Source organism: Trachinotus anak, unplaced genomic scaffold, assembly GCF_046630095.1.
Source record: "Trachinotus anak isolate AG129_WGS33_773 ecotype Australia unplaced genomic scaffold, CSIRO_AGI_Tana_v1 ptg000019l, whole genome shotgun sequence".
NCBI classification, from domain to species: Eukaryota; Metazoa; Chordata; class Actinopteri; order Carangiformes; family Carangidae; genus Trachinotus; species Trachinotus anak.
Genome location: NW_027273870.1, coordinates 29864963 through 29886279, shown reverse-complemented (window position 1 = coordinate 29886279; position 21317 = coordinate 29864963). Strand labels below are relative to the sequence as shown.

Below are 21317 nucleotides of genomic sequence, written 5' to 3'. Positions count from 1 at the left end.
CTATAATCTTCACTTGTCGCTGCATCTTTAACATTTTTGTGGTTCAGTTCCTGTTGTGCGCTGCAGCAGCTCCGAGTGTCTGATCAGCTGCTGGTCTTTGGTCTCAGAATAACGGGTCCAGAGTTGATTTACTGACAGCTGCAGGTTAATGGGTCGGACAGAACAGACTGGGGTGCTGGGCTCATTTAGCGCAGTTAGCATGTTAGTACATTTAGCATGTATGTTCAGTGTTGAGCTTGCTAAGACGCCAAATGTTGACCTGCTTACATTTGATCTGTGATGTCACGTCCACATTTCGACCTGTTGGCGGTGCTAGAGGAGAAGTCTAAGGATCATGAGATCATCAACAGAACAGCCTGTTAATCAACAGATGTTTCTCACCTCCTCTCTCGTTGAAAACGGCGAGAGATGGCGAGGTGTCAGCGGCGTTCCACAGCCGGACTGTGCCATCGGCCGAGCAGGAGAGGAGGCGCTGATGAGCCGAGCTGTAGACCACACCCCACACCGAGTCTGTGTGACCGCACAGCGCCCCCCGCAGGACCGAGGGCTCTGCAGCAACAACGGCACAGGTGTTGGAAGAATATTCTCCACCACAGCTTTCATGCTACATTACATTTCAAGACAAAGGTTTAAAGGAGCTATTTGTAAGTTTTGCTGTTGCTACATAGCTAACGTTAGCATAGATGTTGGTGAGTAAAGAATGAAGTTTGATGCTGAACTCACAACGTTTCTTCTAGACTGGTGAGTAAACAGCTGCTAATGCTAATGTTAGCTATGTAGTAATAAGAAAAATTACATATAGCTCCTTTAAATCTTGAGTTAGCAGCAGTAAAAATGTTTCTCCTCTTGTTGCTGCAACCAGGAGCAGCTGAAGTTGATCTCCTGGGTCTAAACTCTTGACGGAGACTCGCTGGTTGTTGTTCTTCTTCTGCTCAGATGGACGATGGATCCTCACTGTGTGGCCTCATGTAGCTTTCATGCTACTAAACTGATTTTAATGGGCCAAACTGGAACGTACCATATGAGTCGTAGGGGTCGATGTTGGGGTTGGGGGTGTTCCAGCTCTGAATGGTGCCGTCCACCCCCCCACTGAAGCACTGCTCGCCACTGGAGCTCATGGTGACGCACAGCACAGCGCCGCTACAGGAAACAGGATGGACATGATTCATTTCATCACTGATGAGCTTCATGCAGTTTTCTGTCTGTGTGACAATAATCAGAGGTCTGTGCACACAGTCTCATTACAGCCCGGACATGAGACTTTCCATCAGTGGGATTAGAGTGACTGAACTTTAAGGATCAGTTTCAGATTTTAACTTTTTAAATGAATGAAATTAATTCAGAATTGTGACCTAATATATTCTGGTGCTGAGCTGCAGTTCAGGCCTATAAATAGAATTTGTATGAATAAGATAAGTTTAATATGTTTACTCATCCTGTTTAATAATAAGTGTCACATTAATCTGGATTCAGGATCAGAGCTGAGACTCTCTCCTGTGTCAGACAGGTAAACCTCACCTGTGGGCTCTGAATGTGTAGATGGGCTCAACATCTAAAGCAGCACATCTGGAAGATTAAAGAGGAGAAGAAGGTTTGTTTTAGACAGGGGATATTCAAAATAAAAGTCTTTGCTCTAATATCATCGTGTTTTAAATGATGGCCTGATTCTCCCTGTTCTTCGGGTAAAACTGACATCATCACACAGATTAATATTTCTGTCTCACTTCTTGGCGGGCGCCGTCTTCTGGAGGTTCCACAGCTTCAGGGTGTGATCCTCGGAGGCTGTGACCAGGACCGGCTCCACTGGGTGGAAGGCCAGACTCCGGACCGAGTCGAAGTGGCTCCGCAGGGTGAACTTGGGGTTCCAGGTCTTCCTCAGAGCATCTTTGTTGTTGGCGATCTGAGGGAGGAGCAATTCCCATTAGAGAGGTGACCTGCCCCCCTGCTGACTCAGCATCACTCAGGTGGAACCCAGGTGGATCTCAGAGACAGTGACAGGTATCTGCAATCCACTGAACCACTCATCTGTTTGACTCACATCATATGCCAGGTTGTCGGCCTCATTGGCGACGGTCAGTCCGGCCAGTTCTCCCAGTCCGAGCTCGTTAGAAACCGCCTCGTCCACTCGGCCCAGGATGAACGACTTCCCAGACGACGGCAGGAACGTCATCGCCTCTACAGGGAGAAAACAGGCAGTGGGTCAGAGAGACCGGACCATGTGATCCACCTGTTCATCAGACCGTCTTCATGAGCCTCCATCACTGTTCAAGTGTAAATGAGATCTGCAGAAAACATTTGATTATTGGTTACCGTCATCTGGGCGTCCAACTTCGTGCTCATTGAGTCTGGGTACACTGGGCCGGGAGGGGGGCGTCACAGGGGACTGCATGGAGGGAAGCTCATCAGCATCCCGCAGGTTAGCCAGCATGTCCTGCAGCTTGGACCGGTTTGGTCCTGGAGGAGGGAGAGGAGGAGGAAGAGGAGGAGACAGCAATGAAGGGAGAAGAAGGATGAGAGGGAATGAGAGGAGGAAACAGAAACATGGAGGCAGGAGAAGGCCGGGAACAACAGTTTGGGACAGAGATAAAAACAGACATTGGTAAAGTCTCATTGGTTCTTTCATCTCAAACACAGAATAAAATCAGAATCAAACAGCAGGAGGATGGAAATAAACCAGCAGCAGCTCTGCAGAGGATGGAGGGAAAGAAACCAGAGAAACAAAGTAAAGAAATGAGAATAAGATTAAATGTATCAGCTGCAGAACTCATCAACATGAAGAAACAAACAGGGACGTTAGGGAGGAACTGGGACTGTGACTGAAACCAGAAAACTACACGACGTCAGCAGCATGAGCCACTGACAGTGAAACCAACAGGAAAAATAAACAGGAAGGTAAAAATAAATAAAGATAAAATCTGTATGGAAGAGCAAATACTGGGAGAGAAAAGCAAAGAAGACAAACGAAAAGAGACGAGTATGAGAGTGAGAGACGTCCAACACCTGTAAACACTGAACCTCTGAGACAGGAAGAGCCAGAGGTCAGAGCAGGAGACCGGACCAGGTCAGGGTCAACACTGTATAAACATGTGGGAAGGAGCCCTGTACTGTGACTGACTGACTGACTGACTGACTGACTGATCATGTTTCCACCACTGGTCACTGAGTTCTAGTTTCTGGCTCCAACAGGTTCTATCGGGGGGTGTTTACAGCTGCAGTGTTGATAACTTAGCTCACTGACTTTTTTTTTTCTAACAGACTGGGTATAAACCTGGTCCAGGTCTGGAACGAGTCTGGATGCAGACCAGGGGCTCAGGCCTAAAGAGAGAGACATTACTAACTGCTTAAGAAACTAGCAGATCTGAATAACATGTAAACAACAGAAACACCAGCAACAGGAAAAAGCCAAAAAAATAAAGGGTTTCTGAAACACTAGAGGGCTTTTAGTTTGAAACGGTCACAGGAAGTGTTGAGTTTGTATTAACACATAATGCAGCAACTTTAACATGACAAACAGGAGCGACTGAAAACGAAGCTGATAAAAGTCTGTGAGGTTCTGGAGTCCAGGTCAATAAAGACTAAAGTGATGTGGATCCAGACTGAGGCTGAGCTCTAGTCTGTCTCTTTTAACTTTCTCTTTGAGGTGGTCCAGACGTGTTCCAGGTTTTGACCTGGTCTTGTTTTTCATGCTAAACTACTCTGTTGAAAAAGGTTTGGATCTTTACTTCATATCCAGCACCAGACAATCAGCTGGTTTCAGATCAGTTTCCTGTCATTGTCTTTACTCTGGGAACAGTTTTCCCACCAACGTTTGGACTGGAAATACTCAGACGGACCGACTAACACCTGCAGGGCGCTGAGAGGCAACACTGAAATGTGTCTGAATGTTTAAAGCTGCCGAGCACTGACAGCTGGTCATGTCTGAACCTCTTCCTCAGATGATCATCACGTTTCATCATCTTATCATTAACACTATTTGTTGCTCTTGTGTTCCTTTTCCTGATCTATCGATGCTTCGATGGGTCGTCTGGTGACAGATCAGGTTTTGGTTGGTGGGTTAGTGCATCCTGTCCCCCCAGACAGACTGAGAGGAGACGTGAAGCAGCAGAGAGAGAAACTAACACAAAGTGAGTCAAAGAAAAAACAGAGTGGAGGAGGAGGAGAGAGGATGAAGCACAGGCCTGGTACAGGACTTACTCTTCACCCCCTTCTTGCCCTTGCGTTCCTTCCTGTACTGCTCCTTGAGCTGGGCTATCAGTCCCTGGTCCACGTCCCAGGCCAGTTCACCCAGAGGAGACTGCTCTTCCTTCTCTACAGGCCAGCAGGAGGAGGAGGAGGAGGAGGAGGGGGGAGGGGAGGGAGGTGGGGTAGAAACCTGTTGTAAGTGTCTGGTTGAACTACAGTACATATCCACCAACTCTGACGAACTGACAGAGGCAGACGGGATCAGGAGGAGGAGCAGGAGGAGGAGGAGGTTTAAAGGGAAAACTACAACCTGATTCTGAGCCTTTTGTAGTTTTGGCCAAAACCTCTTTCTGGTGCGAAAACCTCGACTCATAGACACAAACGTAACAACTGGTTTGGAAGTGAAAAGTGAGATGTTCAGACGAAGGTGCTGTCAGCAGAGAACTTGGCTCTGACCCTGTAAACACACTAAAGCTCACTAACTAACACTCTGTACCTGGTCCCTTTAATCTCCACACAAACAGAAATGTTTAATGTTTAAAGGGCTGTTTGTACATTTTCTCTGGAGACGACAGCTTCAGCCACTGTTGTCTTTATAAAAGGAGAGGCTATGACACGTCCTCTGAGCAGCTACATCTTCAGGACAGACTGGAGGAGACAGTGAGTCGCTATCAGAAAGAGACGAGGTGTGCTGCAGCTAGCTGGTTAGCATGCTAACTTTAGTAGAAGAACATGTGATGAGACCAGAGTTAACACTGGTGTTTGTCTCGTCCTCTGGAGACAGATGTTGGAGAGTAAAGGATGATGTTTGATGCTGAACTCACAACGTTTATTCTGGACTGGTGAGTAAACAGCTGCTAATGCTAGTGTTAGCTAAACTTATAGATAGCTCCTTTAAGGTCGGTGCTGTGACCGTGTGCAGCTTCCTCAGGCTGCCAGTGTGACTGCATCTGGACATAGAGCACAGAAGTGCTGGGTGGATGGATACACTGTTGTTCAACAGGAAATAGTTCCCAAACATAAGTCCCCAATCTGTGCGTTTACTCTTCTGTTTCTGTACGACATTAAAGGTATTAACCAGTGAGCTGTACAGGTCAGACCAGTTGTTTCCTGCTGCTTCTCATCTTCATGTTAAACTGAGTCCAACAAAAGCAGTGTGTCCCAGTTCATCCTTCAGACGCTGCATTTGAGGGCGATTACATCACAGCAGCGCGAAGAGACCGTCCCGTTTCAAAGGCTCCTTCATGTGTTCTTCTTTTCCTGGACCATGAAGACTCCAACAGGTGGATCCTTAATGGTCCAACATATCCCAAGATTCATTGTGTGCCGGTAATGAAAATATGAGGATCTGAGGATCTCACTGTTAATGTCAGTGTTGTGGTTCAGCTCAGTTCAACAGTAACGGTACAACTGTTAAAACCAAGGACCTGAAAACAAAAGGTTACTGTGAGAAAAGGTTCTGTGTTGTCGAGGTTGCTAGGCAACAGGAGCCACGCTTTGTGATGCAACGGTTAGGGCGGGAACAGCTGGTGACGCAAATAGGAAAATCCTCCGTAGACCAGACCGTCTCACACAACGTTTCCCAAAAATGATCATCTGATTTTCAAAATAGTTGCAGATTATTCTTTGTTGATCGACTAATCAATTAATCAACCAATCATTTCAGCTCTAAAGCTAAGCCAACCTCAGCCTTACTCCAGGAAAATGTTTAACACTCGTCTTCATTTTCACTTCCAAACACAAGTTTAACCTCAGTCAGATAAACTACGGCCAAAACTACAAAATAAAAGACAAGAGAATGACATTTCCTGAAACTTTCAGCCTTTCTAAGAAATAAAATCTTCTGAGTGTGAGTGAAGTACATTACATTTGATACATTACTGCATTTGTTCAGTGTTCCCTGCTAATAAACACCATATAAAGAGCAATGTAAGGCACATAGGACATCTGCACTGACTTCTTCATCAAGGTTTTTGACTCCAGTCGGACAGAGAGAAACGAGAGGACACATCAACACAGCAGAGAATTTCCCTCCAATTCTCTTCTGATGTCAAACACTGAAGTCATGTGTCTTTAGGACAAACAGATGGAGAATAAGAGCTGGAATCAAAATGACACTGGAATGAACTGTGATGGTTCTGTGCAGCTCTGGAAGTGAAGCATTAATGTTGATGAGATGTAGGACAGCAACACGTCCTCATAAAGAATCACAAACTCACAGTGAAGCAAACAACTTCTCACAAACATGATCGTGACTCTCATGAGGGAAGGTGCTGTGACAGACAAACATCTTCGAATCCCTGCAGAGACAACCAGCGTGAAATCCATCAAGGCTGCAGAGCTCGAGGGTAAAGCAGTAAACACAACAACAGACACATGAGGCGGCTCAGCCTTCATCATCATCCAGCTGCAGAGCTGCAGAACGTTTGAATCCAACATGCGCCACCTACAGGCAAAGAGAGTAACAGCTGCTTATATTTAGAGGCTTGTGCCTCCTGCAGGTAGTGACTCAAATCTGGACTGTTTGTGTTTAAGGTTTGATATTTTAAGTTACAGTGAAATAGCAAGAAGACCAACTTTAGCTTTAAAGCTCCATCCAGTCTAAAGGATTTTAAAGCTCCACACAGTCTAAAGGTAGATGTCCACGACAAAGCAGTCACTGCCCCTGAGCCAATCAGAAGAGAGGCTCAGAGTCTCTCTTCTGATTGGCTGACTGACCTGTTGTCACTAGAGCTCCAGAGAGAAGCCTGAGAGAGGAGATGTAAAACTACATTACACAATTTATGTTATTAGTCAGAAGCTAAAAGTTAATGTTAATGTTTTACCTTTACTGAAGTAATTTAGGTTCTGGTTCTGCCAGGTGCCACTGTTGTATTCTCTGAGTTGTATATAATCCAAAAACCAAACAAAGAAGACAACCTGCAGCTGTACCACTCATTGCCTGCAGGTGGCACTAGTCTTAAACATTATTTTCTGTGCCTGCAGGAGGCGACATTGACACGTTTCCATGTGCAGATGCAAACTGCTGCTGCTGTTACTCTTTTTTCCTACAGGTGGCGTATGTCGATTGTGTTACACCAGTTTTTGTGTTATGATAAACTACTAACTTGTGAATTACTAAATTAAGTTGCACCTAATTTAGATTCAGGAATTTCTTAAAGACTGTTGTAAGTGCAAGTTAATTTGTGTATTAAACTGATAATCCTGGTACATGAAGGTGACTTTGTATTGTGTTGTATTTATATCTACACGTGTGTTTAAGAGTCAGTAATGTTAATGATGGTTAAAAATAAATGGGAAATATTTGATCATACTAACATGACCTACATTATTAGGTGATATAGTTTGATTTAGTTACATTACATTTTGTAAATTGTGCTGTTTTGTTATTTTTGTGAAATTTTCTTAGTTTAAATTGTTTTCAAACAGGATTTTATCAAGTGTTATGTCTGTACTGTCAATCATATTAGCATGCTAACTTCCACAGAAGGAAAGAACTGACAGAAATGGAGACAGCTGTTGGTTTGTAAAGGAACAAAATTTAATGCTGAACTCACAATGTTTCTTCTTGACTGTGAGTAAACAGTGGTTAATGCTAATGTTAGCTATGTAGCATTAGCATAACTTACATATAGCACTTTAAGTGAGCTAAGTAGAAATTACATTAGTGATTAATATTATGAATATTTACAAATAGATAATGTCTCAGTGGTGGTTCATAAATCTCCACACACTAACACATATGTTACCAAGACGTTTGAACCTGTGAACATGTGGTGCAACTGGCTCCAGGTGTAGAACTGGTCTAACAAGGACTGAACAGCTCCTCCAAATGTAATGTTAGTGCTCGTCAGTATCACTGTTATTAAAATGAGAACTGGAGATACAAGATTTTCTGCTTTTAGATCAGTTGAAATGCTGCATGTGCCGAGTCAGCTCCCACCTCAGGACAGTTCAGACTATTTCTGATGGTAAACATAAAAAAATACACAAAAAATACAAAAAACATGTCTGTAGATGGTCAGAGGACATGAGCGGGTCCAAAAATGAGAAACATGCAGAAACCACTGAGGGGGAGGGAACGTGCAGGAATGACGGCTGCCATGATGATGGCGAGAGAGATGCCTGGGGCGAGAGATGCGTCGGGTTGTGGGTTCAAGAAGAAAAGGCTTCGGAGTCAGAAATGAAAAATGTGTTTCATAACAGAGCGGCAGGCAGCCAAACACCGAGACAGTTTTTAACTGTGCTTTGTTCGTGTGTGCTCAGCTGGCTTTATTGTCACTGCCTGTGAGGGAGAGGTGAGCAGCAACAGCCAGACCACAGCTCAAAATAAAAAGACTCTGTTTTTAAAATGAAGGAAATCTACAAAGAAAAAATCTCAATTCTCTAACGCTTTGAAAAGTGAGTGTGTGGTGAGTCGTGCTGGACTGAGTCACTGCTTTACAACTATCTGGACTGTGAAGTGTTGAATCACGAACTGCGTGGGGATGCTTTTTGTGATCGGCCAAATGACACTGAATGTGTTGCTAAGTAACAGTAAATAAGGGGGGTTTGTGTAAACTGCGGGGGCAGCCAGGTCGCCAGCTGGGAACTTTATTTTGAAAAGAGTTTCATAAATAGAGAGGAAACGCGTCTGTGCAGGAGCAACTTTCTGCTGCCAATCACTTTTCTTGATTCTACGGTAATTTGTATTATTTCACCCTCACAGTCACAGACAGGGTCAGGGTAACCTGTAGCTGACCTCATGAAGAGAGACACGGCTACACCATCAGCAACAGTCGCTCAGTAAATGTCTTATGAACCAGGTGGGTCAGTGAATTTCACTCGTTAGCCATGGAGATGATGTTAAGTGCCCCCCCCATCTTACCCCACTCTCCGCTGTCCTCCCCACTCCTGGACTCAGGTGATCCGTCCAACTCGTCTGGACTGGCCAAGAAATCGAAACCCTTCAGGGCCTCCTCTGTGTCGGGGTCGTCGCTGAGGTCAGAGGTCGTGGAAGATGGTGTTGACGACTGTTTTTTCTTCACCATCTGTTAAAAGTTCAGACACAAAATCATAATATTTAAGAATGACCAGGAGGTTTAACTGAACATGGGGGGTGAATTTAGCTCCAGGATCTAAAGGCAAAAACGTAGTTTCCAGTTTTTTCTACTGAGGATCAGAAGCTTTTTTCAAGTCGTCTTTTCGTGACTTTACATCATGAAAATAAAAACAAGGTCTCTGATTTATCTTGACTGTCTTCCTGCTTTTTATTAACACTTAATTCCTTATTTAATAACAGAACAAGCAGCTGAAAAAATGAAGCTCTTCTCTATATTAAAGCTGCACCAGTCAACATTTTAGATCCAGTATGTAATGTGAAAGGTGGTCCTCTCCGATCTCAGGACCATTTTAGCCTCTTTCAGCTGATGTTTTGGTTTTTACAGTTTTCAGCAACAAGCAGGTTACAAGTTAGAGAGCAGGCGTCTGCTGGTTGTGTATAAGAGGAAGGGTTTGCTAACATGTCACGGCCAAAATGCAGCTTTAACTAATCTGCAGCGAGGGAGTGTGTGTTGTTATGTGTGTGTGAATGTGTCTGGTCTTACTGCAGCCAGGTCCAGGATGGTTTTGTCCCTCCCTTCACTGTCCTCGTCCTCGTCCTCGTCGCTGAACTCTGCTGCAGCGCTCTCTATGAACTTAAAGGCCTCCAGCACGGTGGCTGAGTCGGACATGTCGGGTTTACTGCTGGAAAGAAAAGAGGTGAGTCCGGGGGTGAAGCAGCAGGATGTAAAAGAAGAGAAAGAATTCTCTGAAAGGACAATGGAAACATGACATATTCATCTACAAAAGATTTTGATTTGTTTTCAGGTGGAAAACTTCAAGTTTTGGAGAAGAATATGAATTCAGTTTGTTTCTGTTGTTATGATTACGACAGTCTGGTCGTACCTGACCATGCCGCTGTCCTTCAGTGAGGACGGTTCAGTGCCGTTGACCATGGGTTCGGTTTTCTTCTCTGAAGGTTTCTCTCCTGAGTCTCCGGTCAGACCGAGCAGCGCTCTCACCCTCTGAGACTTCACATCCAGGATGGTGTCTGTGTATCCCACCTCCTGCAGGTATCTGAGGGGGGAGGAGGACACAGGGGGCGGGTCAACAACCAATCATCAGCTGTTACCTGCTCCTACTCCGGGACACACTCTGTGGGGAAATGACTTTTTCCCTCCATCCCTGTAGTGACAATAACACGTATTCTCAAACTGGTGGAGTTTAGTTGTTAACACGGTACGAACAAAGAGTCAAACCTCATCGTTATCGAATAACTAAGAAAATTAATGGTTCTATAAATGGGAATTTAACAAACAAAGAAGCCACGCCCCCTCTGTGTGATGTAATCTGAGTTTCTCTGGTCTTTGTTTTGGTAGCAGGTCAGGTGGTGTGTGCATGTTACTGCACGTGAGTCCCTCCTGTTAAACTGTTGCTCCTCCCCACATTTATAAACACACAGGCTCCGCCCACAGGTGAGCTGACACAGTGCAGTAGCAGCGTTCAGGTGAAAGTGACCTTCAGAATTTCCTCCACAGAAGAAGAAGCCACGTTTTCATCTAAAGAGGCTCCAATGAAGAAAGAGATGAGACCAGAGCACAGGAGGACTGGACTGAGGACTACAGGCTCAAATCCTGGTCGGCTGCTGGACCGTCAACACATCCAGAGAGGTTGTTTTCTTTTGTTTTTACCAGTTCCATCAGTGTCTGTACGGCTCCACCAGTGTCTTTACCTGCTCCACCAGTGTCTTTTGTGCAGCCTGGTCCCAGTGGATCAGTCCAGTCCTGAATCTCTTTCCCAGTCCAACCGTGGATCCGGTCCTGGTCTGTACTGAGGTGGATAACCTACGAGCTGCTGAAGTCCAGCTGGACTCAGACCTGGTTTCCTTCTCCTCCATGTGTCAGTGACTTGATGCTACATGATGTTAATGTCTGTTTTCATTAGTGACGGCTACAGTACCATGCTAACGTTAGATAACTGCTGTTAGCAATATTATGAATGTGTTCGGCTAATGTTGTCACTGTCAGTATAGTTGTGGAGCGTATCACAGCGATGCTCATGTGGGCCATGTCTAAATAGTTTTTTGTTGGTCTTGTGTAGACAGTAACTTTATCCAGTTGTGCTGTGTGTGGCACTGACAATGGTTTACAGAAGTTTCTGTTCAACTTATTCACAGATTATTATCCATCTTAACTATATACATCGTATATAAAAAAATATCTGAAGAATTATTTAGGCTCTAACAACATAACAGAAACAGGAGTTCTCAGCTGTATATTTCTACTCTTTTAATTTACTGGTTAATGTCATATTCAAAAAAGCAAATTCATAGATAAAAAACCTAATTTCCTCTTATTCACAGAGGATGTCAAACTGCACACTTACTGAATCTAAAGGCTGTAAAAATTAGTTTAATAATTAATATGCTTCTTCCTTTCTTCTGTGCATTTAATTATGTATTCTCAGTCTATATTTGTTACATGTTCAAAGGAAGTTATTTTTTATTCAGTAAAGGAGGAAAAATACTCTAAAGAAAAACTCAAAACAAACTTCCAGTAGTTTTTTTCTTCACTGACAGAGAAAATGCAGACTCCACCTCCGGGTTAAATTCTGATGTAGGTATGAAGATACATCAGAGGTAACAAATAACACATAAAGATATCAGATCAGTTCTTTGCAGTACACAGCATCAGTCCTACATGAGAACGATGCATCGAGTTTCTGCAGCAGATCAGAGATCCGACCAACACCAGCAGGCCCTGACCTTTCCTCTTCATTTTGTTTTCTTCCTGCGGCGGCGGTGCCTCGCTGTACCGACTGAGCTGCACAAGACCATAATTATATCAATGGAGCAGCATCCTTAAAGGGCACTGCCACCAAGTTGAGGAGCTTAGACACAGTGTGTCCTCCCAAGAAACACGCAAGAAAAAATTCTGGTTTTGCTCAACTGACAATAAATGAGGAGCCGATTTTACCAACTGTTCTTCATCGTTAGAAACGTTAGAATCAGACAGAGCGGCATCGTGTCTCCAGAAAGTCGAGGCTCCGTTTATTGTCAGTGGAGCCGCTGATCTCACACGACAGATTCAAGACTTTTTCTTTGGTTAAAATGATGAAACCTCACAGATACTGACTGTGCCACCCTGGAGCAAAGAAATTGAGTTTTCAAAATTTGCAAAATTCTCCTTTCATGTTAAATATCCAGGGGCCCAGCAGAAAAAGATGAAACTCTGTACTGTACCTTCACCCTGGGACACCAGAGGAGCTGGACCCTGCTGAACCTGAACGCAGCGTTTTATCCAGAGGTTTTATCCTCAGTGAACCGAGGTTTATTCTGAATAGCATCTAGTGTGTTTGTTCACAGAGAGAGAGAGAGAGAGGAAGGTCAGCCTCCCCCCTCCCTCTGTACCAGCCTCTCCGATCGCAGGAGGCCTCGATGCCTCCACACAATCCTCCTACTGTCACCACACACACACACACACACACACACACACACACACACACACACACACACACACATTCAGAAAACAAATAATACACAGCTGCACATTATAAACACATGTTCTGTGTGTTGTCACAGACAGAAAAAGGACACTGTGACTTTAGAAAAATCATCACACACACACAGACATCAGCTGCAGACGCTCACACCAGAAAATGCAGCGACCTGGTGACGCTCACGTGTCGGTGTCTTCAGCTGCACCACCGCCTTGTTGTTGCGCGATCGCACATCACAGAGAAACTTTGTGAGGAAGAAAACTGATGAACAGGTCGACCACTTGTCAGTGATCTATGACCTCTGTCTACACTGAGTGTTAGCTTTACGCTAATCATTAGCATGGTCATCAGTCCTAGTGTCACTGGAAACTTTAGTTCTGTTTGACTTTCAGACTTTTCTTTATGTCATGTTCATGTAGTCAAACACTGGGTCTGAGCAATATCCAATATCTCAGTACAATCCAGCCCAAATATCACCATATTCATTACTACTGTATATCACAATATTTTCTCTTGATATTACGACAAATATCCAGTACGGGGGGAAATATTGTGATGTTGGATGTTATTGAAAATCAGCAGTGTCCCAAAGTTTTAGTCACTTCTTCACCACACAGCTCAACCAGGAGGCGTCTGATTGGTCCAGATTCTTCCTGCAGCACACAGCCAGTCTGAAAACTGTCCTCACACAGCAGTGTGTGTGTGTGTGTGTGTGTGTGTGTGTGTGTGTGTGTGTGTGTGTGTGTGTGTGTGTGTGTAAACTCACTGTCTGAGCAGCTGGCGTCCTTGTTTCCAGCTGAGCTGATGGCTGCTGTTTGGAGGACTGGGAACCTCACTGTCATTCCCCTCATCTGAGAGAGAGAGAGAGAGAGAGAGAGAGAGAGAGAGAGAGAGAGAGAGAGAATGAATCCATTCATTCATTCTCAGCAACATAATCCAGACGTTCTTCTCCAGCCTCGTCCTCCAGCTCCTCCTGGGGGATCCTGACGTGGTCCCAGGTGTCCGCAGTATGTCCACGGTCCAGATGCTGAACCACCTCAACTGTTCGACACAGAACTCAGAGGCTGCGCTTGAATCTTCTGAAGAAACATTTCAGCAGCTGCAGCTGAACCATCAGGAACAGAGACAGAGACAGGTTGGTCTTACCTGAGTCATAACTCGGTGGTTTGATCTCTCCCTGGTTCAGTTCTGTTCCATACTTCAGCTTATGGTATTTGGCCCTGAAGGAGAACACACACACACACACACACACACACACACACACACACACACAAACACACACACACACACACATTGGTTGTCACCCTGTTTGACCAGTCCTCATAAGCTATTATGTGAAGTTTGTTTTGTTTGTCAGCTTTAGACTGAAGCTAAATGTTAAAGCTCCACAGTCTAAAGGTGGATGTCCATGTGTTTGTGATTATAAAGCAGGTCTAGGTTCTATATTAATACTGTGAAAGTATCAAAGCCTCAGTCCACAGAGAAATGCACACAGCCTGTATTCAGACACTGAGCCTTAAAACCAGCCGTCAGGACTTCTGCAACTTTGTGATGTCACAACTAAGCAGTCACCCCCCTCAGCCACACCCCAAGCCCCGCCCACCTGGACCCACCATCCAACCTTGCAGGATTTGGTTTCTCTGAGTGTTTACCTGAAATATGCTATATTTTTATTGGATCACTCAGAAAACAGTCAGCCAATCAGAGCCTCTCTGAACAATCATAATGTTGTAAAATGATTTCTTTTTAAATGAACTGTTGTATGAAAGTCAATAATCACATGCACAGATTGTGGCTCTCAGAGTGTTTCTGCTGCTCTGATAAACAGACATTTCTGATGAGATTAGATTTTCTAAAATCAGTCAGTTGTCTTATTGTTGTGTTTCAGGGACATGAAGGTGACAATAGAAAATGAACTGAAACCAATGATCAATATTAAACGCTATGGAATCATTTGCAAATGAAACCTGTAATTAATGAGCTAAAATACAGGTCATGTGGGTCAAAGCTGCACTAAAATGTGGTTTTAGTGCCACTTAGAAATTCACATTAATGACATAAGAATATTGATTATTATTGATTATTATTCTGCAGTTGAATCTCAGTGTCTGATGGAGCAGTTTTTAACAGGTGTTTTACTTTTTCTTGGCTGGAGGGGTCTCTATGTGGGGACACCCCCCCCCCCACTTGAGTTTAACTGTGGATGTCACACAGATGTTTCTCCAGAGGCAGTTGTTGTCCCACTGTGAGCAGCCTGGTCCTTTAAAGAGCTGCTGAGCCCATCAGTCTGGCTCCAGACTCCCATGATGCTTTAAATGTCCCTGAAGCCTCTGAACAGTGACATGAGGTGTAGTGGAATTGTTACACTCATACATATTGATATGTTAATGACTGTTTCATTTTCCCATAACCCCCCTCTTCCAAACGCTCCAGTACACTGCATCCAGACCTGCCAGTCAAACACTCAGACGACCAAACTGTGTGAAATCTGTCTCCAGATTATGTGATTAATAACTGATAATTCCATAAGAGGATAAGATGCTCTTTGAGGTGGATGGATCAATTTCACACCGAGGGGCTGATTGTGTTTGTCGATCAGTCGCTTTCATTCCATTAAATTCCTGGTCAGATTAAAACTCGGCTCCAGGTTGAACCGGTTGCACTGGGCGGAGGAGTGAGTGATACCAAAAACACAATGTCTCGAAACAGTGCAGCTCAAAAACTGTGCTTTATGATATTATCTTGCAGGGAGTAGAGGGTTAACGTAATTATATTTAAATCATCCTATTATTGTTAAGTATGTTATGTTTCTGTTTTTTATAATAATATTTACAATATAAGCGACGCTGCCACTAAACAGCAGTTTAAAGCGGTGATGCTGATGATATTTGATATTGAGGAATATCAGTCCAAGCCACGCTGCAGTGAGTCTCTTACACGTGTGTCTTTGTGAGTGGAGACATTTCTGAAGCCTGCGCTCAGTGACACGTCGATTAAATGTGAATTTTTGTTTTTGACCTTTGTGACGTGTCAACACTGTAAAAACCAAGTTCCTGTAACATCCAGAAGAGAAGTTTATTTTCAGTTAAAACGTGACGTCAGTGATGATCAGATATCATCAGCACACCTGAAGTCTGACAGTCCTGTGACTGTGACCAGGACTAAGGCTCAGACAGTCTCAGCAACATGTCCTCAACATGTCTCTGTCCTTTCATCCAGATGTGAGCTCCTGCAGCAGCTCCTGGACCTGGAGGGGCTCCAGGGGGGAGCTGGCTCTGACTCCCTGACACTGAATGTAAGTGGGAACATAACCAGCTTCAGTGTTGGGGAGTAACACTGCAGCTGTGTGGGAAAAGTCCTCAGGTGATGTCACCTGAGGGGACGCCTGCTGGCTCTGTAAAGAAACACATGTGGGGGTGTGGGGTCAGAGGGTTCAGCTGAGACCCACCTCTCCTGTTTGAGGGCGTACTCCAGCATCTTGATCCGTCTCACCAGGTCCTTCTTCAGGTTCTCCTGACCCCGCCTCTCCCCCTGCAGGAAGGCGATCTGAGCCTGAGGACACAGAGGACACACAGAGTGAAGGGGGGGGTGGAGACAACCGCAGAGAGGAGATCTGAACTTCATCTTCAGTCAGTTAGACTCAGGCCCTGAACACAGAGAACTAACAGAGGAGCAAAGCTCAGGGGGGGTTGATGAAAACACCTAATCTCCATTAAACACGAGGAAGATGAGAAACTAAAACAAACCCTGAATCCTTTCAACACATTCAGCTGTCGTGGTCTTCACTGGTGTAATTATTTGCCTCGATGATCCACTGGGTTCTGACTTTCTCTTATCTGCATCTCTGCTGTGTGATAATCCCCCCCCCCCCCCCCCCCCAGAGAGCACACAGAGAGGAAGCAGCAGCAGTGGTGGTGGTTTGGTGGATTTAATAAATGGTGATGTCTGAGCCTCTTTAAACACAAGCTCAACTCAACCTCCACATTATAGACTCAGCATTTTAATAAGCAGATGTTCATCTTCACAGACCCAGAGTCAGCATGACCCAGTGTGTACGACCACTCAGCTTCTGAGTGACAAGTTTAATTCAACAAAACAAACGTGTCCGACTGAGCTGCTGAGGCTCAGAGGACGAAAAGGTCAAACTTATTCAGTCACAGTTTTCATGAACCACAGTCACGCTGCTGTTACACCTGTAACACTGCACAATGTAAAGGTATCACAGTGGATCCGACCCCATCACTGCTGTCGTACAGAGATCTAATGAGAGATCAGGAGCCGTCAGTTCCCAGAGGCAGACGTTTGTACCTGTTCCCGTTTGTCCGGGATCCCTGAACCTTTATCATAAATCGTCCCTTCCATTCGTTTTCTGTTTGTCTGTTTATCCAAGTTCCCAGATTGTACATGAAACACAAACTAGACACATGATTCCAACCCGTCTGGTACCACAGCTACTCTCTGCACAGGCAGGTTTATTAAAGCTGTTAATGTAATGTTCTGGTGATGATCATCTAATGATAATATTAATTGACATGTGATGGAATTTAAATGTAAATAAATCTTGTTACGTGTTAAATATGCAGCTATATCATCAACTTATTCACTTTAAACCCCACGTTTCAGTCCTTGATGTTGATGAGAACAACAATCACAAGGGTTTGGTCACATTACACATTTACCATATATATATATCTATATATATATATAGATATATATATATGACAAAAAGTTCACTACTCCACATCCGCGGGTTCAGCAGGTGTCCGGGCTTCAAGACGGGGCCCAAAGCCTCCTGGGAAGTAGGACAGGGCCGACAGTGTCTGAATGTTCAGTGTGGACGCACAGCACAGGACTGATGTGAGGCTTGTGACCGACTAACGCTGCTCCACTCGCCGTCTGATCCGTCTTAACATCTCCTCCCAGACGCCGCGCTGAGTTGAACATGAGGCGGCGGCTCAGCGGCATGGGAACAGACGCCATGTGACCGAGTCGGAGTCAAGGTCAAATAATGTGAGAAGAGAAGGTGTCAGACCATAAACCCTGAGCTGTGCTGCGAATACTGTCGAGGAGCGGCTGAGTGTTAAAGCTCCACCCAGTCTAAAGGTAGATGTCCATGTGTTTGTGATTATAAAGCAGGTCTAGGTTCTATATTAATACTGTGAAAGTATCAAAGCCTCAGTCCACAGAGAAATGCACACAGCCTGTATTCAGACACTGAGCCTTAAAACCAGCCGTCAGGACTTCTGCAACTTTGTGATGTCACAACAAAGCAGCCACTGTGTGTTTACCTGAAATTTGTTATATTTCACTCAGAACATGAGATGTAAAACTACATTGATATGGTTTTTGGTTCTTAAAACCACAAATATATCTTCTGATGGAGATCAACACTTCAGATAAACCAATATAACTTTGTGATGTCACAACTACACAGCCATGCCCCAGCACCTGGACCTACCGCCCAACCTGCTTTCAACCAAGCGGTCTTTCTGTCGCTGTCAACACTTCAGATGAAACACTGTGAAATATGGGACCTTTAAAGGTCAGTGTGTTGGGCTGACCTGCGTCTGACCTCTGCTCCAGGGCCGGTCGTCCTCCAGAGGTCGAGCTGTTTAAAACTGGATCATAATCACATGTTGGTACAACAGCAGCGTTCGTCCTTCACTGTGACCATGAGTGTGTACAGTGTGTTTGAGAGCTGCAGGCTCTGCAGGACCCAGCTGTTACCCTGACGTCACACCACAGCCCCCCCCCCCACCTCCTCTGCCTCGCTGACTCCTTCACACTCACTTTTGTTTGTGTTTGTGTGGCAAGTGACTATAAAAACCAGGTCAGCTGTTATATTTCATATGAGTCCAACACAAACACTTCCAGCTGGCAGGAGGCTGAGACTCTGCATCCAGGAGAGTCTCCTCCTGCCTCTGTCTGAAGCACAGCATTAGACACAACCCAACCACCCTGAGACCGGCCAGTCACAGCTCGCTGGGTCAGACCACACCCACCTTCAAACGCCGCCTCATTCTGATCTCAGCTACACACCTGTGAAGTTTCACGCCTGTATCTTGCAGGTTGTGATGCTTCATTAGTGCCATATTATCTCATGCTGTGGACTCTGTGGTATTAGCCGTGCTACATGATCCAGACTGAAATCAGCTGTTGGGTGGATTCTGTCATTACATGCTCTGGCCACAGGTCGTGAATAAGGTGTGGAACAGATGAGAATCATTTTTAAATTTTCAATCTGGTCAAACTGAGGCTGCAAAGATTATTTTTGTTATTGTTTAATCTGATTCAAAGTTTGGTCTGTAACACGTCAGAAAACAGAGAAAAACCCAGTTCAGTTAAAACCTTCTGCTGAAACAGACTCAGACCCAGTGTGGTTCCAAAATCCACAAACAAACAAATGAGTGATTCAGTTTTGATTTGAGTCGAGTGGATGATGTCGGCCACCGCCCAGTTTTCCAGCCATTGCTTCCAGGCTGCATGTTTGCAAACTAACCCCCCTGCACACACACACACACACACACAGAGGAGGAAGTAGGACACTCAGACCTTCATTCATGTCAAGCACACATCAGAAGTGGGTCGCTCCACACTGGAGGCTACGGCGTCTGCATCATGTCACTGAGACGATGGCGGCAGCTTCATTCTGAAAACGAGAGCAGGGGGTGGCAGGAAAACTCCGCCTCCTGCTGGTGAAGGTTTGTTTTGGATTTCTGCCTCTGGCAGTTTTGGTCCAGGTGGGCGGGGCTTGAGGCGTGGCTGAGGGCGGTGGCTGCTTTGTTGTGACATCACAAAGTTCCAGAAGTCCTGACGGCTGGTTTTAAGGCTCAGTTTCTGAATACAGGCTGTGTGCATTTCTCTGTGGACTGAGGCTTTGATACTTTCACAGTATATAACCCAATATAGAACCTAGAGCTGCTTTATAATCAGAATCTGTGACACAACAATCAACCCAAACACATTTATGATATTCGGAGCTCCACCATTAATCCTCTTCAGACAGCTGCCGGCCTCCGTCTTTTATGCAACGGATCAAAATTAAAAAATAATAGAACACAACCTGGTTCCCCTTCATTGATTATTTGGAGAATTCATAATCAGATATTCAGAACTTTCATCATATTGTTGTTGGTGTTGTTGACACTGTGCTGTGTGTCTGCCTTGAGGCAATAAATCCAAGCAGCACGTTGCATCTTTGGGACAAAGTTGGGAAAACCAGGAGGAAACGGTGTCAGTGGAGATCAAGTGAGAAAAAGAAGAGAGGAAGCAGCACTGTCAATCAATCACCAGACATTTGGGCATTTACGCTTCATTTATGATGTTTCCTGTTGGTTCCTGACAGCAGCGTGTCTCTGCCTGTGTTGTATGATGGTAATAAACAGTTTCATACGAATGTTTTTCAAGCTGAAGGTCACTGAGTTCAGTCAGTTTAGATCCCTCACAGTCGTAGACGTTGTTACAGATGTTAAAACATTGGCAGCGACTCCATCGTCTGAGCTCTGACGCTCCTTCCTCTGTTGCCATGGCGTCTGAGGATGACGGTGAACTCAGTGGGATGGGTGATGTTTAACGGGCTTCTGTGTAGGAAGGCAGCTGCAGCGCGTCGGGGGAGTCTTCTCTCATAATTATAGATTTTACCGACACGTCTGAATGTCATGTTTGAGCGGCGGCAGCAGCCATGGTGAGGAGAGCTGGATGTGCAGGAGCCCGGTACCAGAGGTCAGTCTGCAGCAGCTCAGTGCAGGACTCTGCTGCCACACACTGAAAAACACTGAGGGACGCTTTGTTTGGCAGATGAGGAAATAAATGATAAAACTGTTGTTTCTGTAAGTGTGATTATTGTATGATTAAGAGCTGAAGTGTGTGTCCGAAGTCTAGTGACCAGCTCCATGACGCTGGTGATCCAGGATCTAAGTAACCCAGAGAGACACAGGGACATCAGGACAACAGCCTGGCTGTCCTGAGGTCGGTCAACTTCCACTAACTTCTCATCCTGAACAAAGTGTCGTCCTGAATTTCAGCAGGACACACTGCTCACTGCAGACAGCATCGTCACGTCTGAGTTAAACAACCTCTGCACCTCATCAGTCCACTTCCTGTCTGCCTCCACTGTCTCTTTTAACCAGAGGGCATGCACGCACATACACACACATGGGGAGTTAATTAAACACAGGAAAGTATGATCTTAGACCTGTATCCATGGGGGGCCTGACTCCTGGTCCCCCATCGCAGTTACACCCACACCGGGATCTGACAGACGGAGGTGAACACTGCCCAGGTCGTCTGCTGCGTTCAACACTGAGCCACAGACCACATCATTTCTTTGAGTCCAGAAAAAAACAGACACAGACACAGAGCTGAGACCAACAAAGAGACTAAACACAGGTTGGAGAATTAGTTTCAAAGACATAAAACTTCCCTCTGGTTTAAATCCAGGCCGAGGAGTTTGAGATGGTGAAACAAAGCTGTCTGTCAGGGAGGACGACCAATCAGAGGAGCCGTCAGTCTGTATGCAGGACAAACTGGGTAACCCACTTGTTAAAAATTCCCATCAGCCTTTCTTTCTTTCTTTCTTTCTTTCTTTCAGTGTCAGTGCTCCACATCAGATCACAGAG

The 21317-nt window shown here is 45.0% G+C and overlaps 1 protein-coding gene across 2 annotated transcripts in view; it reads right to left on the bottom strand.

Annotated features, from left to right (window-relative positions):
• strn (striatin, calmodulin binding protein) overlaps nucleotides 1–21317 on the bottom strand; it is a 47104-nt gene that overhangs the window by 7600 nt on the left and 18187 nt on the right. Inside the window, exons 2-14 of one of the 2 annotated variants that reach the window (XM_071503109.1) lie at nucleotides 16148–16251; nucleotides 13846–13919; nucleotides 13466–13550; nucleotides 10108–10278; nucleotides 9768–9903; nucleotides 9050–9212; nucleotides 4195–4308; nucleotides 2311–2454; nucleotides 2039–2175; nucleotides 1725–1900; nucleotides 1519–1566; nucleotides 1019–1140; nucleotides 382–549 (exon numbers count right to left, since the gene is read on the bottom strand). In XM_071503109.1, the coding sequence (XP_071359210.1) occupies nucleotides 382–549; nucleotides 1019–1140; nucleotides 1519–1566; nucleotides 1725–1900; nucleotides 2039–2175; nucleotides 2311–2454; nucleotides 4195–4308; nucleotides 9050–9212; nucleotides 9768–9903; nucleotides 10108–10278; nucleotides 13466–13550; nucleotides 13846–13919; nucleotides 16148–16251 (1642 nt within the window). The remainder of the gene's footprint in view (nucleotides 1–381; nucleotides 550–1018; nucleotides 1141–1518; nucleotides 1567–1724; nucleotides 1901–2038; nucleotides 2176–2310; nucleotides 2455–4194; nucleotides 4309–9049; nucleotides 9213–9767; nucleotides 9904–10107; nucleotides 10279–13465; nucleotides 13551–13845; nucleotides 13920–16147; nucleotides 16252–21317) is intronic. The other variant, XM_071503110.1, reaches the window with a different exon arrangement.